This window comes from Colletotrichum lupini, chromosome 2 (genome assembly GCF_023278565.1).
Source record: "Colletotrichum lupini chromosome 2, complete sequence".
Lineage (NCBI taxonomy): Eukaryota > Fungi > Ascomycota > Sordariomycetes > Glomerellales > Glomerellaceae > Colletotrichum > Colletotrichum lupini.
This window is the reverse complement of record NC_064675.1, coordinates 1,187,796-1,207,447: the sequence shown is the minus strand read 5'-3', so window position 1 is coordinate 1,207,447 and position 19,652 is coordinate 1,187,796. Positions and strand designations below refer to the sequence as shown.

At 46.6% G+C, this 19,652-nt stretch overlaps 4 protein-coding genes across 4 annotated transcripts; 3 read left to right on the top strand and 1 right to left on the bottom strand.

Moving 5' to 3' along the window:
• Positions 1-292: 292 nt before the first annotated feature.
• CLUP02_02742 (ABC-2 type transporter) lies at positions 293-5,038 on the top strand (the record flags this gene model as incomplete). The annotated part of the gene is made up of 6 exons (XM_049281771.1): positions 293-1,378; positions 1,436-2,968; positions 3,034-3,978; positions 4,036-4,269; positions 4,324-4,553; positions 4,615-5,038. The coding sequence occupies 6 exons, from the start codon at positions 293-295 to the stop codon at positions 5,036-5,038; spliced, it is 4,452 nt and encodes a 1,483-aa protein (XP_049138914.1).
• Positions 5,039-7,696: 2,658 nt separating this feature from the next.
• On the top strand, positions 7,697-9,724 carry CLUP02_02741 (uncharacterized protein; the record flags this gene model as incomplete). The annotated part of the gene is made up of 1 exon (XM_049281770.1): positions 7,697-9,724. One exon carries the CDS (start codon positions 7,697-7,699, stop codon positions 9,722-9,724), a length of 2,028 nt encoding a protein of 675 aa, XP_049138913.1.
• A 749-nt stretch (positions 9,725-10,473) lies between these two features.
• CLUP02_02740 (isoflavone reductase) lies at positions 10,474-11,409 on the top strand (the record flags this gene model as incomplete). The annotated part of the gene is made up of 1 exon (XM_049281769.1): positions 10,474-11,409. One exon carries the CDS (start codon positions 10,474-10,476, stop codon positions 11,407-11,409), a length of 936 nt encoding a protein of 311 aa, XP_049138912.1.
• A 265-nt stretch (positions 11,410-11,674) lies between these two features.
• On the bottom strand, positions 11,675-12,801 carry CLUP02_02739 (uncharacterized protein; the record flags this gene model as incomplete). The annotated part of the gene is made up of 2 exons (XM_049281768.1): positions 11,675-12,060; positions 12,129-12,801. 2 exons carry the CDS (start codon positions 12,799-12,801, stop codon positions 11,675-11,677), a joined length of 1,059 nt encoding a protein of 352 aa, XP_049138911.1.
• Between the last annotated feature and the right edge of the window lie 6,851 nt (positions 12,802-19,652).

Genomic DNA, 19,652 nt, shown 5'->3' with positions numbered 1-19,652 from the left:
CCAACCAACAGCGAACGTCAGCAACTAACGCAAATATGAGTGATGATGAGATTTTTGCAACTTGGCAATATGGGGCTTTCAGATGTTTTGACGCTCGGGGATGCATACATATAATTGGTGTCTCGAAGTTGAGATGGCATGATATTTTCCAACTTCAGTTTCAATCAACTCATCCCATATCTTAGAATCAATCTTTCTTAATATTTCTCACTTACACAAATTATCACTGCCTCACACTTGACTACTTTTGGGTTATTCTCGTCGTCTGGTCTGAGTGACCGTCAAAGCGACAATGCGGTCTGACAGCGACACGGATAGTGGTACTCTACCACCTCCATCGACAAACGAGAAGAAGGTTCTCCCGCCAAGCTCTGGATCTTATTCAGCTGGCACAACCACCGAGAAAGAATGGACGAAGCATGAAGATGCTGCGGATCAGGAAACGCGAATGAACGATGAGGTTCTGCAACTCGCTCGCAGATACACGACGCAGTCCAACGCTGCCCCCGGTTCTCTCTTCCCAGTCCCCGCCGAAGGTCCCTTGAACCCCAGCAGTCCAGACTTCAACGCAAGAAAGTGGGCAAAGGCATTCTACAACATCCGCACCGACACCTCGGAGGGTAACCCTCCAAAGACAACGGGCATCGCCTTCAAGAACCTTAATGTCTTTGGCTATGGAACATCCACCGACTACCAGAAGAGCGTCGGCAACGTTTTCCTCGAGGCGGCGAGCTTGATCAAAAAACTCACTGGAGCCAAGGAGCAACGGATCGATATCCTCCACGATCTCGAGGGTGTCGTTCACAGCGGCGAGATGCTAGCCGTCCTCGGTCCTCCCGGATCCGGCTGCTCGACTCTGCTGAAGACGATCGCCGGTGACACGCACGGATTCTACATTAGTGACGACGCGACTATCAACTACCAAGGCATCCAGCCCAAGGATATGCGCACTGCCTTCAGGGGCGAGGCCATTTACACCGCCGAGGTTGATGAGCATTTCGCCCACTTGACAGTTGGAGACACCTTGTACTTCGCAGCTCGTGCCAGATGCCCCAAGAACATCCCCGAGGGCATTACCAGACGCGAATACGCCGAACATCTCCGTGATGTTACGATGGCTATGTTTGGTATCTCGCATACGAAGAACACCCGTGTTGGTGATGACTTCGTTCGTGGCGTGTCGGGTGGTGAGCGTAAGCGTGTTACCATCGCTGAGGCTGCTTTGAGTTATTCGCCGCTGCAGTGCTGGGATAACAGTACCAGAGGCCTCGACAGTGCCAACGCCCTCGAGTTCTGCCGCACTTTGAGAACCCAAGCGGATACCATGGGCTGCACTTCATGCGTTGCCATCTATCAGGCTTCCCAGGATGCCTATGATGTAAGTCATTGATTCTGATTTTGTTACACCCAGAAACCCAACTGACAAGAAAACAAGGTCTTTGACAAAGTTGTCGTTCTGTTCGAAGGCCGTCAAATCTACTTTGGCAAAACTACCGAAGCCCGAGCTTATTTCGAGGGCCTAGGCTTCATCTGCCCAGAGCAACAAACGACAGCCGACTTCCTCACCTCCATGACCAGCCACCAGGAGCGCGTCATCCGCCCTGGCTGGGAGAGCAAGACGCCGCGCAGCCCCGACGAATTTGCCTGCGCCTGGAAGGCCAGCCAGCAGCGCGCCCGCCTCCTTGAGGACGTCGAAGACTACCTCCAGCGCCACCCCTTTGGCGGCGAGCACTACCAAAAGTTCCTCGAGTCCCGCCGCATCGACCAGTCCAAGTCTCAGCGCCAGAACTCGCCCTTTACTCTTTCGTATATGGAGCAGATGCGCCTCACGCTGTGGCGAAGCTGGGTGATGCTCAAGGGCGACCCCAGCATCACCCTCACGATGCTAATCACCAACATCTTTGAGGCCTTGATCATTAGCAGTCTGTTCTACAATCTGCCCACCAATACGTCTAGCTTCTTCCGCCGAGGTATCCTGCTCTTCTTCACGGTCATCATCAATGCCTTTGGCAGCATCCTGGAAATCATGACGTTGTACGCCAAGCGCAAGATTGTCGAGAAACACGCCCGGTATGCCTTATACCACCCCAGTGCTGAGGCGCTTTCAGCCATGGTCGTCGACTTGCCCTATAAGATTGTCAATGCCGTCCTGATGAATACTATCTTGTATTTCATGGGCAATCTCCGCCGCGAGCCGGGCGCCTTCTTCTTCTTCCTGCTCATCTCCTTCTCGATGACCCTGACCATGTCGATGATGTTCCGTCTCATCGGCTCCGTCACAAAGTCAGTTGCTCAGGCTCTGGCACCGGCGTCAATCATCCTGCTCCTCATCGCTCTGTACACCGGTTTCGCTATCCCGCCTCAGTACATGCAAGATTGGTTGGGTTGGGTCAGATGGCTGAATCCTGTCTACTACGGTCTCGAAAGCGTTATGCTCAACGAGTTCATTGGCCGCGACTTCCGCTGCTCAAATTTCGTACCCATGGGCCCCGGCTATGACTCCGTCGCTGCCAACGAACGCGTCTGTTCCACGGCGGGCTCTGTCCCAGGCCAGGACATGGTCAGCGGCACAGCCTATCTCAGCACCTCGTACAGCTTCGAGAACTCCCATCGGTGGAGAAATTTTGGAGTCATGATTGCTTACATGATCCTCTTCATGGGTCTGCATCTTTTCGCTACCGAGTACATCGCTTCCGAGCGTTCCAAGGGTGAGGTCTTGGTCTTCAGCCGTAAGGCTATGAGCAAGCGCCGCAAGCAAGGCGCCGTCGATGTCGAGACTGGTGCCCCCGCCGCTGGTGCGCAGCAGAGAAGCGAGGATGACTCTGAGGGCGTTGCCGGCATGGAGAAGCAGACCTCAGTCTTCCACTGGAAGGATGTTTGCTATGATATCAAGATCAAGGGCGAGCCTCGACGGATTCTGGACCATGTTGACGGTTGGGTTAAGCCTGGAACTCTGACTGCACTCATGGTAAGTCTTTTGCAATAGCAGATGATTCCAACTTTCAACAAGACAGCGGCTAACATCATCGGCAGGGCGTTTCTGGAGCCGGCAAGACGACGTTGCTCGACGTTCTCGCCACTCGCGTAACAATGGGCGTCATCTCCGGTGACATGCTCGTCAACGGTCAACCCCGCGATGACTCCTTCCAGCGCAAAACGGGCTACGTCACACAGCAAGATCTACACCTCCACACATCCACCGTCCGCGAGGCCCTCAACTTCAGTGCCCTCCTTCGCCAGCCAGACACCTACTCCCGCAAAGAAAAGCTCGAGTACGTCGATACCGTCATCAGTCTCCTCGGTATGGAAGAGTACTCCGACGCCGTCATCGGCGTACCCGGCGAAGGCCTTAACGTCGAGCAGAGAAAGCGTCTTACTATTGGCGTCGAGCTCGCCGCCCGCCCGCAACTCCTCTTGTTCCTCGACGAGCCTACTTCCGGACTCGACAGCCAGACTTCGTGGTCGATTTGCAACCTCATGGAGAAGCTCACCAAGAGCGGCCAGGCTATCTTGTGTACCATCCACCAGCCCTCAGCGATGCTGTTCCAGCGCTTCGACAGACTACTTCTTCTCGCCCGCGGCGGTCGTACGGTCTACTTTGGAGAGATTGGCAAGAATTCACAGACCTTGGTCGATTACTTTGTCCGCAACGGTGGGCCGGAATGTCCGCCTGGTGCGAATCCCGCAGAGTATATGCTTGAGGTCATCGGAGCCGCGCCCGGTGCCCACACCGACATTGACTGGCCCGCCGTCTGGCGCCAAACACCCGAGTACCAGGCTGTTCAGGATGAGTTGGCCCGACTCTGCTCTGATGGTTCTGCGCGACCTGCCCTGACCAACGGTCAAGGCCAATCCACGCACAAGGAGTTTGCTGCCGGCTTTGGTACGCAGTTTGTTGAGGTCACAAAGCGTATTTTCCAGCAATACTGGAGAAGCCCTGCCTACATCTACTCGAAGGGTGTTCTGTCTTTTGGTGCTGTGAGTAAACCCCTTCGGATCTTTACACTTAAGTCTCCGACTAACCCACCTTCTTAGGCTCTGTTCATCGGTCTCTCATTCCTCAACGCTGAAAACACGCAGCGTGGCTTGCAAAACCAAATGTTTGGTGTCTTCATCTTCCTAACGGTATTCAGCCAGGTCGTCGAGCAGATTCTTCCCATCTTTGTGTCGCAGCGAACCATGTACGAGGCGCGCGAAAGACCCTCAAAGGCGTACTCGTGGAAGGCCTTCATGTTTGCCAACATTCTTGTGGAAATGGCGTGGAACTCGGTAAGCTTTCCCATGACCTTAGTTTCAGCCAACAGTCAATTAACCATCTTTCAGCTTGCCTCCGTCTTCTGCTTCGTGTGCTGGTACTTCCCCATCGGCCTTTACCGCAACGCCTACGCAACCGACGCCGTCGACTCCCGCGGCATCACCATGTTCCTCCAAGTCTGGGTGTTCTTCATCTTCACCGGATCTTTCGCCCATATGATGATTGCAGGCCTGCCCAACGCTGAAGTAGCTGGCGGCATCGTCAACCTCTTCGCCATTATGATGTTCGCTTTCTGCGGGTGAGTCCAGTCTTCTAATTAGCCCCCCATATGAAAGATAGCTAATTACCTCATTCATCAGAATTCTCGCCGGACCAAAAGACCTCCCAGGCTTCTGGATCTTCATGTACCGTGTCAACCCCTTCACCTACGTGGTGGAAGGCTTCCTAGGCACCTCGCTCGCCAACGCAGCGGTGCACTGCGCCTCCAACGAGTTCGTCTCCTTTGCGGCACCGAGCGGCCAGACGTGCGGGCAGTACATGGCCGACTACATCTCCGCTGCCGGTGGCTATCTTTCGAACCCGGATGCCGGCAATTCGACCGAGTGCCAGTACTGCGCCATGTCGGACACTAATACCTTTTTGAAGGGGATCAATGTAGACTTTGATCACCGGTGGAGGAACTTTGGGTTGATGTGGGCGTACTGCATCTTCAACATTGTCGTGGCCTTGGCTGTGTACTGGCTGGTGCGCATGCCTAAGAACAAGAAGGTCAAGAAGGAGTAGTTAGTTGTGGTGTGACATGATTTCTTGTGTGGTAGAAATATGGACGGAATGTACATTTCCGGGGTTTAGATGGAGAGAATGGGAGGAACATGTGCATTAGATGCAGGGTTAGCGCTAGAAGCTTTTTTTGTGCTTCTCTTTTCAGCGCATTTCAGATTGTTACCGACTTAATCGCAATATTTAATAGACATAGAATCTGCTTCAAGCATCATGATTCCTTGCAGGAGTTTAGCAGCTGACTGGTATCGTGACAAAGTCGATGATAAACATGACTTGGGTAGCACAGTTAATACATAGAGAACAGGAGACTCCCCTCAGACACGGGCACAATAACCTGCATGCCAAGGAAGAATCCGCGCGGATGGAGTCGTCCGATGTAATCCTCCGGCCTAGTGTGCGTCTCGGGGACCGAAGTCCGGAAATGCAGGCGCGGAGGGCCGAATATTGGCACGGGAAGACCGTGGAGAATCCTACGTGTCCCCGAGTCAAGATGGACGATGACGTACTTAATTTCTTTGATGACCATAGATAGACCGTCAACGTGCGCTGCATTCCTGCATGCGGGCAGTTCAAAACTTTGAAGTCGCGGCCATGATTATAGCGTAGGGCACTGGTGGACTAATCTGCCGCCTTGAACGTCAGCGTCACTACCAGCCAAAGTCTTGGGATGGCCTAGAAGCATGTCAAGAACAGCAACAACAGGGTCATCAGTTGAATCGGTTTGTTTGTCTCCTCGAAAGCGATTCCAAAGTCCGGGGTAAGAGGAAAGATCAAGGGAATGTTTCTGGAATTTGGACGTGTCTTGGTGTTTTGATCGGGAATTCGCGCACAGTCTCACCACCAACAGGGCCCGTTGACGGCCTGTTTCAGGTTTCGTTCCTTCTGGAATGCGTCGCTCTGTTGGCTATTGGAGCGCGGTAAGATGGAGTTGTTGAAGAAGCAAGTGTTCTTTAAGTGTTTGCTTTCTTTTCTCTTCAATGTCTGGATATCTGCGATGAGTTCTTATTAGCCATGCGTTTACCATGCAGTCACGTACAAATCGATGTTTCAGCTACCCACAGTTCCTTACATCAACACAGCACCCAAATGTTTCTTAGCAACACTGCAGGGAGAGACAAGTCCACAACCCGATTCTCGTTGGGGCATGGCTCGGGGCGCCCTGGGTTCTAATAGCGCCGTTTGTCATGTCCCTGGATGCCTGTGTCTGCTTAGATAATATGGTCAACAAGTTATGTTCCCCTTACATTGTACCTGGAGGCCAAAGGGTCCAGCGCAAATGCTTTGGGGTACACAGGGATAAGAGAGAGCTCGTCCGGCGAGAGATGTCTGACGGCTGGCTCCCATAGATCCATGCTGTTGTTTATGCTGTGTTTGTCGCCCCGCAGCTATGTTCCCGACTCTTCCCCCTGCCACCCGGGTATCTTTGGTCCCAACTTTGTCCCATGCCAACCTCCATGTCTCGCCCAATCCAGGCTCTGATCGGTGCCATAACACCGTCTTATTGATACTTTTGTCAAGCTCTCTTCCTTGTCGGGACTCGGCTATTGCTTGGTAAAGTGGTGACCTTGCTTCATCCCGCCCTTTGCTCGACGATCGGATGCGACACCGGCCTGTATGTCAGGACCTCTCCACACTTCAGCATCCCTTTCGGACCCTTTTTCTGAAATTCTGACTGCCGGTCTTACCGCCGGGTCCTGTTGGTGATTGGCCGTCAGATGGCTTCGTCCTGAAGCACGCACACTGGCACGTCCTGGATCTGCAGGACAAGTGCCTCGCCCTGAATAGTCGCATGGCCACACGCACGCAGTCCAGCCCCCCTCTCCTTCATCAAGTTAGGTTCCTCCAACTTGATCTATGACTTGTGTCCCATGGTTCGCGACCACTGGCAACCTCCGAAGCCTAAGCACCGTGGCACCTAAGGTAGTGTGCATGTACCGGTAGACGAAGGCGAAAAGGAACCAAAAGGGAGATCGATCACCTTACCTCAACTTGTTTGGGTTCCGGGCCGCAGCGAGTAAGCGTGGCTTTACTCCAAGCTCAAGCTGCCGCCGCCTCGCCGTTTCTTTCTCACCACACCTTTCTTTTCGCCTCGTTTCGATCTTGCAACCCTCTCATCCAGAATCAGGAACCAGCACAAGCTCAATCGGTAACCCGTTCCCCAACGTAGCTCAGGTGCGGTGGCCACGAGGAGGGAGGGGTCTTCTGCGTGACTTACTCCGAACCACACTCATTCTCACTTTCTCGCTCACCTCGACTCTTTTCTCTCACTTTAATCTTTCTCCAACGCGACGGGGCTCGCGAATTGGCCAGACTTGGCTTCTCGGGAGGGAGGACAGCCACTGGTCTGGCTCGCTCAGCGCAGCTCACTGCACACGTTCACGGCGCTCATCAAAATTTGACTCACTCTCATCTCATTCCGCGCGCCTCTCACCTCAACGGCCGCATTCCTCACTTCTCCTACTGGTCTGCTTCACCTTTGCGACACCTACTCAACTTCAAGCCCAAAGACTCAGTGTCCCGACGACATCCACGACGCCTCCGACAACGACACCCGACAGCGATACACGAGCAGGTCCTTTCGAGGGGGCGACATCCCCCCAATAGCGAAATACCCCAACGCGGTGAGCCAGCCCGAAACCCCCAAGAAAACCATCCGCCATGCGCCCGAACAAGGCCCCGCGATGGGGGGCGGTGAGCCGCACCTCCGACAAAGCCTCCATCCTCACCCTCCTCGGCATCTCAGAACTCCTCAAGCTGCGCGGGAAATGGAGCATGGCCCTACGCCTCGGCACCTTCGCCCTCCGCCAGTCCCAAGGCCTGGGGACGCTGACCGAGGGGCTGGCCCTGCTGAGCGTCGGCCACGCCTACCGCAACCAAACCCCCGAAGACTGGATCTCAGCTCAGCACCACCTCCGCATGGCGAAACTACTCCTCGAGGGTCTCCCAACGAGCGAGGACCAGACTTTCTACCTAATGCGCGCCGTCCTGCTCCTCGGCGACACCCTCGTGCGCCGCGAGGATCTGGGCGACATCGCCGAGGCCGAAGAGCTGGCTCATCTCGCCGAGCGCCTGCTGCGCCAGAGCCGCGAAGGGCGATCATCGGATTCGGGCAGCAGTAGCAGGGGTAGATCTTTCCGCTGGACGCTTTTTACAGGTTCATGGCGCGACTTTTGTCTACACTCTATGGTCGAGTTGGGCGAGATATACTACTACACAAGTCGCTGGGCCGAAGGGGAGAAGCTGCTGCGCGAGCTGGTGCCCACGCTGGTGCGGCGGAGGGGTAAACGCCACGTCACGACGATCGAAGCGCAGCGCGACCTGGCGAGCATGCTCGTCAACCAGGACAAGTACGAAGAGGCCGAGATCGCCTACCGCATCGCGCGGGACTGGAACGAGGAGGTACCCGTCTTCGGGCATGAAGAGAAGGCAGCCATCGACTACAACATCGCAATGTGCCTCTCGGAGCGCGGGCGGGACGAGGAGGCCCGCGTGGAGATTGGCAACATGGACCTGGCCGCCGACCTGCTGCACTACGCCAACGGCGAGTGGACGCTGAAGCTGGCGCGGCTCACGAGCCTGCGGCTGAAAAAGTACGACGAGGTCATTGGGCTCTGCCGGCGCTTCCAGCGCGTGCTGGACGAGCACAGGGCTCGGTTCGGGGTCTGCAGCACCGTGACGTTGCACAACATGGAGGACCACGTCACGGCGCTCAAGGCCCTGCGGAGGTGGGACGAGGCGATTGTCATCCTGCGCGACATGTGCCGGCGCGAGGCGAGCGACGTCGCGCGCGTGGTCGAGCAGACGCTGGAGACGCGGCTGAACCTCGCGCACACGCTGCGGTGCGCGGGGCTCCACGAGGAGGCGGCGTACGAGTACCGCAAGTGTCTCGAGATCGAGCGGGCGGCGTCCAACGACTTCCAGGACGAGGCGCAGATTCGGAATATACTAAAGTACCTCGCGTACTTGTACGAGCTGGCGGGCGACAAGGCGAACGCGCTGATTGCGTATTCGCAGCTGCAGAGGGAGTACTGGGGCCGGCCGAGCCATCATAGGAATTTTATCAAATACGAGTGGTGCCGGGGCAAGATGTTTATGCTGCAGGGTCGGTGGGAGCACGCCTTGAAGCTGCTCCTTGGCGCGCTTGCTGTCAAGAGGGGAATCGAGACGGCTGTATCCATCATCACGGGGTTGCCGATCGAAGCGGCGCATGCTATGCAACCCGGGAGGAGGGTGCCCGAGCCGACGCAACAGGACATATTAGAAGTCGACGACGAGACCGACGAGGAGGAACAAGATCTCAAGGGGTTGGAAAAGGTGGACACTCGAGGCCAGGTCCAGGTTCAGGAACTGGATGGTTCGGAGGATACTTCTGACGATGAAGCAGAGCAGCAGTCGTGGGATGAGGTCGACTGGTGGGAGGAGGTCATCAAAGACGCCGTGGACGCGGTACGTCGCGAGGAGCCCTTCCAGGCGTGTACGCCGCTCGACGAGGCTGACTCGGAGGTGGACGACGATGAGGTCGAGGAGACGGTGGATGCCGTGCTCACACTGAAGAGCGGGTATCCGGCCGTGCCTGCGGGCGACGAGTGGTCGCAGCCACAGTGGCCACGGCTCCCGGATACGTATGAGGAGTTGGTGATTCAGCAGCGAAGTGTTGTTGAGGAGAGTAGACCTTGGGTTCCGTGAGGGCATTCAGGGACGATGATGAGAAGGGTCTCGAGGCGTCTGTTGCATAAAACTTTGTTTGATGATATCCGGAGTTGGGCATGATGCTTTGCATCAGACGGTTTGGAGGAGTGTCTTTGCTGGCACTTCATATTGGTTGGATTCATGGAGAACGTACATACAGGTTGGACAGGACTGGATATAATGACTTTCACGCCCCCTTGACTATAAAATAATGACATTGCATATTACTCTTCGTAAATAACACAGTATACTGTTAATATGGTATAGATCTCAGATAAAACTAGTTGTCCACGTTGATTGCCTCATACCGTCCGGGCCTGAAGCCGGCCACGGAGATCCGCCACCGGTTTTAGCCACCGTAACCCCGGTGCTTACTCAGACGGAGGAGGACTCCGCGGCAGCCTCCGTGGAAGACCCCGCACTGCTCCGGATCAGCGCAAGATTACATCAGTTCATGTACAAATAGCTAGTGTTTGATTCACGTGAATATAGAGATTAGTATATACGAGACGTGATCGGGTTGGTGCTGCTCCTTGGGGACTTTCTTCCGATAGTTTGTGGTATCAATACGACAAACAGCCTGAAGAACCTAGCAAAAGTCCCAGGTTCGATCCGTATTGAAGCGCGTAGAAGTTTCCAAACGGAGCTTACGATCATTCTATCAACATACCATTTCGTACCGAAGTCCATATCTCGCTTGGATTGCAGCCGCCTTCTCTAAACCGCACATAATACTCCTCACCAACATGTCAATCCTCGTCCTCGGAGCAGGCGAACTCGGTACAGCCATCCTCAACGCCCTCACATCCCATCCCTCCCGTCCACCCACCTCCAAAATCTCCGTCCTGCTCCGCCCTTCCACAATATCATCAACTAGCCCGTCCAAAGCCAAATCCATCGCACACATCAAATCCCTCGGCATCTTCCTCGAGCCCGGCGACGTCGTATACGACTCACTCACATCCCTGGCCTCCATCTTTGCGAAATATGACACCGTCATAAGCTGCACAGGCTTCGTCGGCCCGGCCGGAACACAGCTACGCATCTGCGAGGCGGCTCTCCTGGCCAAGGTTCCGCGGTACTTTCCATGGCAATTTGGCGTCGATTATGACATCATTGGACGAGGCAGCACGCAGACGTTGTTTGACGAGCAGCTTGAGGTGAGAAACATGCTACGGACTCGGTGCAACACTGAGTGGATCATCGTCAGCACTGGTCTCTTCATGAGCTTCCTATTTGTAAAGGACTTTGGCGTTGTCGATTTCGAGCAAAAGAAGTTGAGGGCTCTTGGTGGCTGGGATGTTGAGATTACGCTCACACAGCCGGATGATATTGCGAAGATGACGGCTGAGTTGGTATTCGAGCCCCGTGGGGTTCCTAGCAATGGTCGAAATGTTGTGTGTGTTGCTGGGGACACTGTCTCGTACGGATCTGTGGCGGGCTTGGTTGAGGAACGGTTCCCGGGGGTTGAGTTCGGCAGGGAAGTGTGGAATATGGAGGCGATCAGGAATGGTCTTGTGCAAGATCCCGGGAACAACTGGAATAAGTACCGCGGAATCTTTGGTGCGGGTAAGGGGATCTCTTGGCCGTTGGAGAAGACGTTGAATCATGAACGAGGTATCAAACTGGAGGATTTACAAACTTTTGTTGGAAGGATGGAGACGCCAGCCTCACTCAAGTAGGTGACGTAGGCATACAAGCCGAATAGATAGAAGTTATTCTCTCAAAGGCTAATTGAACTTTTCATAATATAACGTAGTCAATCTAAACCAATAACAGAACCAAATAGTTTACATCCTTGACTCCGAAACATGATCTATCCCCGTTCAATGTCCCCTGGTTAAGAATGACAAACATGGTCTTTCCAAATCCAAAGTCATCCATCGTCTATCCAACTTTGCGAGAAGAATTCGCAATTCATTCAACCCTTTGTAATAAACTCATGCTCTAGCAGTAAAATATCATCGCAAGGGCAACATGCACAGCCAAGATGAACGACCACCCAGCAAAGGGCCCCTTGATGCCAGCCGCATTACGGTTGCGGTCATTGTCATCATCGTCGTCGTCATTGTCATTATCATCATCTTCGTTCAGAGTCTGAGGCACATCGCTCCCCGCGACGACATCCTTCGCACGGACGCAGTGCAGAGTAGCCCGACTCTCTGCAGCATCGCCAGAGCCACCCCAGGTCAGCATCACAGGCCAAATCATCCGGCTCGCGATAGCATACTCGCCACCTCGGCGACTGTCGTCGTTGTTGTTGTCGTTGTTGCCCCAGTTATAGGCTTGGGATCCGTAGGCGAAGATTTGAGATCCAGAGGCGATGTTGGGAGCTGTACAAGCAAGTGCGTAAGCTGCTATCCTTTGACTGCAAGAATATTCTGGTATAATGAGAACTTACAGTAACCAAAGCGCTCATCATTGGCATCCTCAAGGAAATCTTTGCATTCGCTGGGCAGGTCGGCGACCCCGCAAGACGCAAACTGACCAGAGGATGTGTCCAAAAGCTTCTGGCGGCACTCGGCGGAGAGAAAGGCACCGCAGTCGCCGCTGTCATCTTGAGACCCGCTTCTAGCCACCCGATCCAGCCTTGGTATGAAGATGTTGACGCATAGCTTCCAGCCTGCGTCGACTTTTTGTTGTCCACTGACTTGTTTGAGGTTGATGGAGGAGCCGGTGAAGTAATTCCTATTTCCGCTCCTGTTCCTGTTCCTATTGTTGTCGTTATCGTCATCATCGTCGTCATCGTCATCTCTACTTCTGAGCCGATATGACAACTGCTGCAACTGTCGCTTATCGTTGCGAGTGGTATGAACACGCGCAGCGACGTTGACGCTGAGGTCAAAGGGGATCCCCGTCCAGGTGGAATCGTTGGCTGGTGGAAAGGCAGCAGATACGTCTGGGCCGTTGAAGCGGTAGGAGGTCGTCAGGTTGGGATGGTCCATTGCCGAGTCCCAGTCTGCTGTGCTGATGCCGTGAGGTGCGCCTGTACCCCGGACGACGGAGAAGTCTCGATCTGCAAGAGACGGGCCCGCCGCTGCCATGATGGCGAGTGCTGTTTGGAGGTAGTGCATGTTGTATGATGAAGACGGGTCTTGATGACTTCAGTTGATTGCGGTGGGACGTAGTAGTGAATAATTTTCGAAACCAAGAAGAGAGAAGCATCCCGTGGTTTATATCGTCTCGAGCATTCTACTTTTCTCTGCATCCGAAGACATCTTGCTTTCCTCCGGTGACTTTGCCAAGACTTTACATGTCGTCGGGGACAGATGCCCAAGCTGAAAGCGCACGTCACACCTCAGAACTGTCTTATAGCCAATCGGCGGACTCCCGACATATTCTGTACTCGTTGACGAGGTACAAGCATGCGAGAGCGATCCTGATATTGTGGCGCTTCTCAATCCTCCGAGAGCGGGCGGAGATCACTCCCGAAGACGCGGCGACGGGCGACGATGTATGCCAAGACGCAGGTGAGCAATGATCAAGTCCAAATAAGATTGACGACAGAGGGGATAAACTTTTGATTAAGCTTAGGCTGGGATCGTTCCCACATTGGTGGTTCTGGTGATCCATCGTGATGGCGGGTTTGCCGACCTAACCGGCCGTTTTAGCCGGCTTGGTGTTGAGGACCTTGGCTTCGTTTGACTACATCTCATCGCAACAGAGAAGCCTAATCAGCCGAAGAAAATACTAGAAACAGGAGAATTCAGCTAGAAACGCATGTTGATGTAGTAGATCAAGACAAAGAAATGGTTCTGTGATCTGCCTGCGAAAGAACTCCTGTAGTCGAGCTGCATAGCCTCGAATGGCACAAATGCAATGCTCATTATCTCGACACGTGTAGTAAATGCATGTAAGCCTCAACTCAACTGCTCCGTATCTCCTTTGCTTCAATAAATTTACAAGGTCAAGCCGCGAACAACGGTCATATTATTCATTTATTGCACCTAGGTCGTTCTTTATCAAGTGGTATAGGGCAAAAAGTCAAATATATGTGTGTCGGATTAGAAGTCCAATTCGACCGCGGCATATAGCCGACTGCGCAGGGGCCAATTAAGGGCCCTATTTATAATTATCATAGCCAGCCTAACCTATAGTTAGAACCTCTTTTTTATACTTACTATATAAATATTTATATAGTTTAATTAATCTCTTTGTTAACTACGGTTCGAACTAACTACCTTATAATAGGGATATTAATACTAATTAGTAATTAAATTCTACTATCGTAAATTAATAAAGTATTTCGCTACGTAAAAGAGACGACTTCTTAATACCGTATAAAATAAGAGATTCGTACTAATTAACCTTATAAAAATAAACGAAAAAAGAGGCGATTCTTAAATACTATATAGAATCGAGTAATCGTAGTCCTTTATTATTTACGAGAGGTCGACGTTTACTATGTTAAACTATATTAATTAATAGAACTACTTAAGTAACTAGCCTTTTACCGTCGCCCCGAGTAGCTTTTTTATTAAACGACTTTTCTATAGCCGGCCCGCGATTAAAAATTAACTAGTTAAATTAAAAAAAAAAGAAATACCTACGTAACGACTACTTACCTAATTAATTAATACGACGAACGAGCTTAATAATATAATATAAAAAAGCACTACGTAATTAAAAAAGGGGATCTTTAAATAGAAATATTCTTACTTAGTAATAAAGGTAACCCTATAGGAGTTATTAAGCTAAGAGATCTATAGTATATAAAAAAGTCTATTATTATAAAGATCTTATAAATACGACCTTAAGCCCGCGATCTAAATAACCTCCTTATAGCTCCCTTAACTACCCCCCGGGTATTACTTAGGAATATAATATAAGGGACGGTTTAATAAAAAAAAGGGGGATTTAGAGGTCCTAATAATATTAAGTTAAAAGTATTATAGATCTTAGAGATTAACTTAAAAAAAAAGCGGCTATCTTAAAGTAGTCCTACGACCTCTTACTAAAGTTATTATTAGCTTAAAAAAAAGCTAAAAAGACGAGGATCTAAAGAAAAAAGAAAAGAATCTTCTAGAGGGCCGCTAAAGAGCTTCTTTTTATACTAGCTCTTAACGCGAAATTACTAATTTCGAGAAATTAATTAAGTAATAGAAGGGATCGCTAGTAAGTAATAATTACCTAATTATAATTAAGCTACGAAAAAAACTACTTAAAAGATATAAAATAAGGTACCGAGAGGCCGTAAAAAATAAAATCTCTAAAGTATCTAACCCTATTACGTATAAGTAATAAGTAGGTATTTTTAATAAGTCCTTAAAATCTATGATTTTATAAAAAAGAGGGCTTAACTTTATTAACCGTACTTAACGGCCTATACGGTTCTTAATAGCCTATATAGCTCCTCTATAAGCCGCCCGGTATTTATTTTTAACTATTTTTATAAAATACCGCCCTAAAAGAGGTAGGTTAAGGAAGGAAGTTATTTAGAGATTATAAAAAGTACGAGGCTTAAGAGGCTAGAAGTATACGGGATAATAAAAATCGGTAACTAGTAAAAATCCCGAGACTAATTACTATATTTTTTTATAATAATATAAACGTCTACTACTACTATTATAAAAAAGAACTACTAAAACCTACCCTTTTATACTAAATAAAAAAGAGGATCTTAATAAGTACGATAGCTAGCGATTTAAAAGGGTAGTAATAATTACTAAAAATAGTAAAAGCGAGAGTAGTAGCGAAATAGTAAGAAGAAGCGGGAATCTCTTAGACCTTAATGAATTCGTTAGGTAGTAAAAGTACGGATTTATTATAACTAGCGCGCAGATTAGATATATCCCCGTTAAGATTAAATACGCTAGCGATTATTAATATAAGTATAAGCTAGAGTACGATTCTTAGTAAGTTAGGGTAAAAAAGAAGAGAATAAAACCCGATCCTAGATAGAATCCTAATCCCTTATAAATAAATAAATATTAACTTAGATTATTAAGGGACGTAAATATATAGAATCGTAAATTAGCTTAATAGTAAGTAAATTAACGTAGTATTAATCTATTTAACTAAGGTTTATAAGAAAAAGGGGCTATAGGGGCAACCCTTATTTTATAAAATCGTAAACGACCTTAGCTACTAATTAAATAAATAGTTCGCAATCGCAAGCCTAGGAATTATAAAAGTAGTTAATAAATTCCTCTATGGGCGAGGGGTATTACTAACGTAATTATAATCGCGAGAGCTATACGAAATACTAATAATAATAATTATAAAAAAAGAATTCGTATTATAAAACTAGGTATAGGTCGATAGAGCGTATAATCGCTTTAACGAATTTAAAAAAAAGGTAAACGATTTAGATTTCCTTTCTATAATTACTAATAGAAATCTATTATTATAAAAGGATATACCGGGGCAAAATATAGTACTAAAAGTACGATAATTAATAATTCTACCTATTTCGATCTATAACTCGTTACTACTACTAATACGAAATTCGGCGCCGATTAGTTAATAAAAAAGGAGGTAAACGACCTAAAGTTACTAATAGTACGCAGCGACGTAGGGATTATATATAAATACCGAAAATTTAATAATAAATATAAAGTAATTTATAAACCTTAAAAAGATCTTTTTAAAAAAGAAATTATACTCTAGAGGGAAGTATAAGGTCTTATAAAAAACCCTAATAATATTTTACGATTATTATAAAAAAGTCAGAATTAGGGAGTACTAGTACTATTTAGTAATTAATATCGTATTTATAAACAAAGCCTCTAATTACTATTATAAAGTAGTACGTAATCTCGATTAAAACGACTTTTTTAGTATAATTAACGTAATCCGAAGCCGCTTCGAGACCTATAATAAGAACCTAGAGCTCCTATTTAAGTTATAAGTGATTTCTTTTATATCTATAGCTAGGATAATAGAGGGTAAATTACGAGTAAAGATCCTTAAAGAGCTTGATTAATCGAATTAGTAAGCTGGTAAAAACCTAGCTAAATAAGGGGATAAATAAATAAAAAGTTAGATATCTCTATACTATAGTCTAGCGTATATTAAAAATAAAAATAACCCTATACTAAGCACCTAAAAACTACGAGACGCTTTACTTAAGGCTAAGATCTAGTTTTGATATTAAAATAAAAATACCGCGCTAAACCTACCTCTAGGTATATAACGGCCCTTACTAATAATATTAAGTCGATCGAACGTATAATAAGAAAAGAAAAGAGGCTAGATACGATAATCGCTAGTAAGGAGGCCTAGATTCGTTAAATAAGTAAAAATTTAATTTATAAATAAAGTAATAAAAGAAGTAATACTATATTTATAAAAAAGATAAATATTAGTTAAGTAACTACTTTAAAAAAGAGCGTATTAAATCGTACGAATAGTATAAAAAGTCGAGAGTAGTAGATAATAAAACTAGCCCTCGTTAGTTTAACTAATTCCTCGTTATATATAAGAGCAGATCCGGGGGTATAGAACCTAGCGATAGTAGCTAAAATAGCGGCCTAAAGTATATGCCCCTTATAGGAGATTCGGAAGATAAAGAAGATCTTACCCTTTATACTAACGAATTAGATTATAATAAAATCGATAATATTAACTACTCTTTTTTTACCCTATTAGCCTCTAGAGGATATACGAGGCTAAACGAATAGAGGGTAGTAAAAGCTCTTAATAAATAGGCTTTTATTTATAAATAATAAGGGAAGGTCCTTTAGATAATAAATACGGAGGCGGCTAAAAGGGCGAATCTAATAAAGCTAAAGCCTATTCTTTTAATAATTAAGGAGAAGACGCTATCTCTCTTAATATTTAAAAAAAAGGAATATAGTACTAAGTAAATCTAGGAATAGCTAGAGGAGCCCTTTTTATACTACTTAGATCCTTTAAATACTAAGCTCGTATAAGCATTCTATGCGAATAAAAAGTACGGCGTAGACGATTTTTATAAAATTATCCTAGATATTAGGGTATTATAATAATTAACTAGAGGAAAAGGGTAATTTTAAGTACTATAAAAGATCGTATTAGTAACGCTTAATACGTTAACGGCGGGTATTATAAAGATTAGTTTCGGCCTAGGTAAGGAAATCGTCGCCCTAAGTATAATAGAAATAGAGACGCACTTCGGAACGATAACTTTCTATATTTTACTTATTAATACCCCATTTCTCCTATATCTAAAAAATATAGATCGACTAGGTATTATATTTAATAATATAAAGAACAGAATTTTTAATAATAAGTACTTCGAGATAGTTAAATAATAATAGGGGTATACGTTTATAAAGCTTATTAATAATACGAAGTTAATTAATTACTTAACGGAAAGTAAGCTTAGAAAACTATACTAGAGATTTAGGTACCCGTTAGTTACGAGGCTATATAACCTCTTAAAATAATTAAGTAATAATAATATTAAAATAGGGGCGCTAGAGTAGTTAATAAAAGTATATTACTAATACTAAATAAATACGCAGAGCTTACGTGAATTTAAGTTTAAATTACGTAATAAGCTTAACTTTAACTAAAAAATCGTCGTCGATATCTTTTACTTAAATAGTTAGCTAGTACTATATATAATTAACGTAGCTATATCCTTTTAAGTAGGGTAATTCTTCTAGGATTTATAAATAAAAATAGTATAAGTAGCCTTATAAAAAAGCTAGATCGATATATACTAAGGACCGCTAGATAGTATTAGAACCGACGCTAATACTAGCTTTAAGTTAATAGAATTTAGGGATAATATAATAGCTTACGGTATATAACTAAAAATCGTACTTATTAAAGCGTACTATAGTATTAAAAAAGTAAAAAGGGCACACTAGTAGTTAAAAAGGGCGTTTAGAATTATTAAAGAGGAAAATCCAGATTTTATTAATAACAAATACCTCTAGATAGTACTTAAATATTATAACGATATTATAAGGCCTAACGGACTTATATTAACGCTATTAGTATTTAGAGTATATTTAAGAACGACCTTAGCCTCGCTACTATTACTAAGTATAAGCTAACGAGCCCGAGTAATTAAAAAAGTAATATAAGTACTACGCGAGATAAGTATAAAAAGGTAAATTAACGAGGTAATTACTACGCACAATAGGCCCAATATAGGGAATAATCTAAATATGCCGCTAAATTCGGATATACGAGTATAGTACGAAATTACCTAATAATAGGCTAGGCTATATAAGTTAATTTTTATTAACGAGCGCTCTTATATAGTTACGAAAGATCGTAACTAGCTACTTAAAGTATTAATTACGGTAATTAAACCGTACTATATAGATCCTAACGAGGTAATTTCTAACTTATAAAAAGAAGAAGAGCTAGGGGAAACTATATAACCCGTAATAAAAGTATAGGAAATTATCCTCGACGAAATCGTTATAGCAATACTAATAAACGACGAGGAAGAGGAAATTACTAAAAGGGTACTAATACTACTAGTAAAATATTATAAAAGACTACGACGGTAAGCCCTAACGTAGCAATTTATTATTAATAACGAGGTAATTAATACCTTTTATATAGTAAAAGAGAAAGCCGATTTCGAGCTAGCGGTTAAATTACGTAAGGAAGGCGTAATTATAACTACTAAAAAGCCGTATAAGGGATTAGATCTTATTAAAGTAGATACTTTTCGTAATCGAGGGGTCTATTAATTTATCTTATACGACCTAGAAAAATATATAAACCTCCGCATATTTAAATTATAAATAGTTCGTAAAATTAAAAAGAAAGGAATACCCTAGCTATATAAGAAGTTTAGATACGTAATTTAGGGGTACGGCGACGTTAAAAAGGCGACGCTACTTATATAATTACCTACTATATAGTGCTATAGCTAACGATTAATAATAGTACTAATAGTATTACTATAGAAGAAGGGATATAAGATTTAGAGCCGTAATATTACCTAGGCCTATACCTAATTAGCTACAGGGCTTAT